Source organism: Athene cunicularia (genome assembly GCF_003259725.1).
Source record: "Athene cunicularia isolate RWA chromosome 21 unlocalized genomic scaffold, athCun1 chr21_part1, whole genome shotgun sequence".
Classification (NCBI taxonomy): domain Eukaryota; kingdom Metazoa; phylum Chordata; class Aves; order Strigiformes; family Strigidae; genus Athene; species Athene cunicularia.
Genome location: NW_020799127.1, coordinates 1,536,853 through 1,542,232, shown reverse-complemented (window position 1 = coordinate 1,542,232; position 5,380 = coordinate 1,536,853). Strand labels below are relative to the sequence as shown.

At 53.6% G+C, this 5,380-nt stretch overlaps 1 protein-coding gene across 1 annotated transcript; it reads right to left on the bottom strand.

Moving 5' to 3' along the window:
• Positions 1 to 1,691: 1,691 nt before the first annotated feature.
• On the bottom strand, positions 1,692 to 5,374 carry LOC113487937 (adaptin ear-binding coat-associated protein 2-like). Its single transcript, XM_026862899.1, has 8 exons — positions 5,259 to 5,374; positions 4,518 to 4,618; positions 4,309 to 4,413; positions 3,746 to 3,827; positions 3,061 to 3,169; positions 2,483 to 2,660; positions 2,289 to 2,373; positions 1,692 to 1,986 (listed from the first exon to the last, which is right to left on the bottom strand). The coding sequence occupies exons 1-8, from the start codon at positions 5,363 to 5,365 to the stop codon at positions 1,938 to 1,940; spliced, it is 816 nt and encodes a 271-aa protein (XP_026718700.1). The 5' UTR covers positions 5,366 to 5,374; the 3' UTR covers positions 1,692 to 1,937.
• Between the last annotated feature and the right edge of the window lie 6 nt (positions 5,375 to 5,380).

Here is a 5,380-nt window from a genome sequence, read left to right as displayed (position 1 = left end):
AAGAGACAGCCCAAAACCTCCCCCGGGCCAAGCAGGGCTTTGGTAAATAAAACCAAGCCATGTGGCTCTCAGCGAGAGGGGAATGAGCAAAATCAAGGAAAATACAAAAAAAAAGCAGTGCCCGGCGCTTCCCCGTGCCCCAAATCAGTGGAAATGTGCTTACTTTGCTGTGCTGTCCCCCCCCCCCGGCAGGATGGTGCTGGTTCCCACCAGGGAAAGGAGCGCCTTGGAGAAAGCCAGCCCTTTCGTTAAGCCGTGGCCCTCGTTAAGCTCATTAAAGCCCAGGGGTTTGCTCTGGCAGGAAAAGCTTTGGGGTGGAGCGTGCCAGCGTTGCTACGGGGCAAAGCGGCATTAACCCCCCCTTACACCCCGCGGGATGAGGCTCCCCCCTCCTTCCAGAGCCTCCGCTGGCACCCCAGAGCAGGAAGTTTTACCCCCTGGAGTAATTAAGGGCTTCTTGCCCTTAAAAGCTGCCGGTAAATCCCCAAGCTGAGCTCAAACCCCGCCCCACTACCAGGGGCTGGAGGCATGCTGCCCCCAAAATAAATCATAGCTCCGACCCCGAGCCACCCTCCGGAGAGGGTTGGGGTCTCCCAGCCGCTCTCTTCCCCAAGAAAAAGGGCCCTTTTTCCTGCCCAAAAGCCACAGATTAACGGCAAGGGGGGAGACGGCGCTGGGACAAGCAGATGGGATCCAGGATTTAGGGCATCTCAGGTCTCTCCAGCTAGTGGGAGCTGCCTCGAGGCTCCCCCCCCCCTCGCTTTGGGGTCACAAGAAACCCTCTTTTTCCCTCATTTCTTTCCTTACCTTCCCCTCGCCGAGTCCTTCACAACCATAAAACCAGCGCTAAGCAACAAGCGTCTGTTGTGCTTCGCTGACTGACGCTCCTCAGCACCAGCAAGGAGGGGGAACCACAAAAGCTCATTACAACCCCTCCAAGCCCACACTGGGGGCTAAAAAAATTCATATTTGGCATCAAAAACATTTTATTATTTGCTTTGAAGTGTTACATCTCTCACCTGGGTTTGCACGTTCACTGCCAGGCACAGTTAAGCTCTGAAACCAAAATGCTCATCAAGTTGGAGATGGAAAGAATAAAAATCCAAGGGACTGAAAAAATGTAAGCAGGACTTTGTACACCGAAAGGCCTTAATATAAATAGGTAAGAAAATATTTATTTGTTTAAAGAGGAATCTCAACGCCAGCTCTGTCAAAGAGACCAACTCCATTCTGTCCTTCATTGCATATATCGCTTAATAAAAAGTCCGCAGAAAGAAGTAAAAACCTCTCTTCAAAACAGAGGAGGAAAAAAAAACCCAAACAAACTTCCCAGAGCAAGAAATCAGGAATTTCAGCATCAAAACGCGGCGGTCCGGCTTCCACACCGCACAGTTAAACGCTCAGAAAAAAACTGGAGTGACGCTTGGCATCTCAGCAGAACGTTGGGTCTGGATTTTGCAAGCAAGGTGTCTCCAGGAGGATGCTCCCCACCGAGGGAAGAATTTATCCAGCCCAAATACGCGAGGAGGAAGCGGAGGAGTCTCCAAGGAGGCTCTAGAGCATGAACCTTTAGTGAAAATTACCTTAATTAGGGCAGCGCTGCAAGCTAGAGTCCTTCTGCTCTGAGCACTCGCACGCCCTCTCATTATCCAGGAGAGGTGCTGAAGCCAACAGCTTTTTTTTTTTTTTTGTGTGAAAAGGAGAAGCCTCAGAGGTTTGCTGCAATCCAGGCAGAAAATAAAAGGCCCCCGATGGGGAGGGTGCTGGTGTGGAGTGTTTTAAGGCACGTGTTCTTTTGCTCTCTAGCATTTATTTCATCATTTCGATGCCAGAGATTTAAGGGCAAGAGCAGGGTGTCCCAAAGCCCCAGTTTTGGTCCTGAAGGAATCTCGATGATTCCAGCACCCACACAGGAAAAAGCAGACAAGGGGCCTGGATCAGAACTGAACCCAGCCTGCATTTGCCTGAGTCTGGCTAGAAGCCGATCTGGAAAGAGAGAAAAAGAGGGGGAAAAATTGATTTTAGACATTAAAAGGGACTGTGGCATGTGGGAAGGGAGCTGGGAAGCCAGAAACAGGTCCTCTGGGGTCACCTCAAAACTCTTCCCACCGCACAGAGTAGCAGGGGAAGACGGGGCATGGCACTGCGAGGAAGGCAGCACCCACAGACCTGCACTGAACTTGGAGAATTTGCAACACATACTGTTCAGAGCCCCTTTTAAATCCCAAACGGGTTTTCAGCAAAACAAGTAAGATTTGGATCACCCACAACCCCCCACATGGCCTCACCCTGAAGCTTTGGCAAAGTCTCCCCAGACATCAGCGGCGGCTGCAGCGGGAGCAGCAGTGGGCTGCGGCCAGGCCAAGAGGGCATCTGTCGGTGGGCAGGAAAATCAGAAAGAGAGACAACAAACACCCAGAGTTATTTCCCACTCTTATAGGAGTCTAAAGAGCTTCACAGTCATTGCTGTATGACCACATACCTGTGATGGGGGTGCCCGGGAGCTGGGCGGGCACAGAGAGCGATGATGGCCGCTCTCCAGAAGGACAAACCGGAGCGGAAGATTTTCCTCCAGGAGGTGGTGGGAGCAAGCTCAGGCCCCCAGGACCTGCAGGACGTGGTCTGGTGTTCCCCGCTGTTCCTTCCTTTTTCTTCATATTCTGAAAGGAGAGGGAAACTTAGGTGGTGCCACGTTTAAATGCAGAGCCGGAGCGCGATTTCTCCCAGCTGCAGCTCGCACAAAGCCAAATTCTGGGGGAAATCTGCTTTATTCTGGGGGAAAACACGGCTGCACAGTGACATTGCACAGCTGGCGCAGCAGAAGTGCTCAAACCAAGGATGGCTTTTAACTCACAAATCCCCACCATGAACCCACAGACTCGGTTCTGTAGCCAAGAACAATAACACAACCCCTCTGCAAATCACTGCACACAGCGTTATCACAAAGGGCTCTGCTCTGGGCTTCCCCTTGCACAGGGATTGCGGGGCGAAGCCACTGCTCTCTCTTGTGCCATCCCAAAGGAAAGGTTGGGGGTGGATTTAGCTGGAAAAGCTCCTCACTGCAATGTTGAGTTTGATGGTTTGTCCCTCCTTGAAGCCCAGATCCAGTTTGGGTCCCTGATCAGGGTTCTCAGCCTGTTTGGCCAGCTCGCTCTGCTGCCTCACCCACCTGCAGGAAGGAAATAAGCAGAAAAGGGCACATGAACAACCAGCCTGAGGCTCTCCTGGACAAATCCTGCCCAGGATCATCCCCTCTGCCTGGCAGCAGCTCTTTAAAGGTGCTGGATGTGATCTGAGACCTTGTCTGCCAGAGCAACGTGCCAGGGGAATGATTCCTACCAGCGGCTGTCAGTGTTCAAGCTGCACCAACCATCCCGTGCCAGCAGCACATCCCATCCTCCCCACAGCCACCACCTGCCAGTAGCTGGAGCAGCATCCCGGTCCCTCAGGAGCAGCCCCTTACTGGTGGCATGCAAAGAGGAGGACAGGAATTAAGAAATTTGCCCAGTTTTGGACTGGGAAGCCCAGTTTGGGACTCTGCTAATACAGACTGGGAAATATTTGAGAGAGGGAGAGCTGCCTGCACAAAGGCTGCGCAGATGAACAGGCGTTTCCACCTCTTTACACCACGCTTGCCTGCTCAAGTGCGACAGGAGCTCAGAGCTTCCTCTCCCCCAGCATTTCTGGCGGACATCCGCAAAAAAAATGTCAAGCTGAGAGGACGCAGGGCGAGGCAGAAACTCACTTAAAATGGTCTTGGAGAGCCACGTTGAAGTCAAAAGCATCCCCACGGTCAACAAAGCCAACACCGATGAAAGCACGTCGGCCTGAGGAAGGAGGAAGAATAAGGGTGGGAATCACAAAGCAGCAGAGGAAGAGGGAGGGGAGAGGCCTTCCCACCCACACACCCTCGTGCCTGCCACCTCCTCCAGCTGGCACTAGGACTCCAGAGACTGAGATACGGGACTGGAGATATCTTTGGCTTGTTGGCTGCACGCATAGGCTTAGTAAAACCAGTTCTTTAAATTAATGTAAACAAGTTAAAGCGGAGGTTGGCATCATGGCAACAATCCTGCACAGAGAGGTGTCCTCACGCTAACACTGAGCAGCAAGATTAAACTGTTTTTATTCCCGGTGAAGGACAGAGCACGGCTGGTGTGTGGGAGCAAGAGAATTCGTCCTTTGCCACTCTACACAGGGAATATTTAGCCCTTGAAAGCAGGAATCATTCACAAATAAGAGCAGCAAGGGCACTGAAAACTTTCTGAGGCGATTCCCCCAGCCTGTCCCCTGTGTGCTGGGACGTACCGTTCCCATCTTCGATCCGGATGACAAAATATCTGCTGGAGTCCGTCACGCTCTCCACAGCGATGCCAGGGAACTGCTCCACCGGCGCCTGGGCAAAAAGCTCTCCTGAAAAAGAGAAATGGGAGTGGGTTAACACCAACACATAGCAGCTCTGCGCCAATTTCCTCCCCACGAAGAGGCATGGAGCTGTTGCCTCCCCGCCTCCTTACCCGAGGTCTTGTCTTCCAGCTTAATGTAAGCGATCTTGCCCTTGGCTGTGATCCGCAGCCTGCCACTCCATGCTGGCTGGTCCAGCTGCCACTCTGCAGCTCTGAAGAAAGAGGAAACAGTGACGGATGTCTGAGCTGCCTTCCCAGACAACAGCACCGACCTATTTTAATGCCCCCATAATGCATCACGGAGCTCATCTGCTCGATTCTCCTCCTTAATGGTACCAAAGCGGCTCAAGAACCTGCTTGCACCTGCGCTTGCTGCAGGAGGTAGATTCATCAAAATGTGTCTCTCGTTTCACCCCAAACCAGCTGCCCCCGTGCAAACCCAGGCGTCGGGTCCCAGCAGGGACCAGGCGAGAATTGCATAAGAAGTTTCACTTCCCTTTCCACGGATCTCCAGCTCAGAAACAATTTCTTGAAGGTGCTGAGCTGCCTTAGCTACAGCCTAGCTCTGCTAGAACAGCCTTATCATTTAATGATAGTCCAGGCCGAGGAGTGATGGGAGAGGAGCCCCAAAACACACGGAGGGATGGAGATCCCCAGCTGGGGACCAGAACGGGGGGCGGATACTTCATGAGGGCCAGGCCGTGTTGCCCCACAGCGAGGGAACCCCACACACCCCCACGACAGAGGGACAGACACCCCATGGGGAGGGAGGGGACAGGCGCCACGTAACCCAAGAGGGGACAGAAGCAGCGCGCAGCGGGACAGGGCCCACGGGAGAGGGTCAGACCCCACCTGTAGCCGCGGTTGGAGGCCCGCGGCGGCACCCGGTAGACGTGTACGGCCGGCTTCACGCACAGCACCGCCTCGTACTCCTCCTCCTCCGCTGCCATGGCCGCCATCGCGGCGGAACTCCG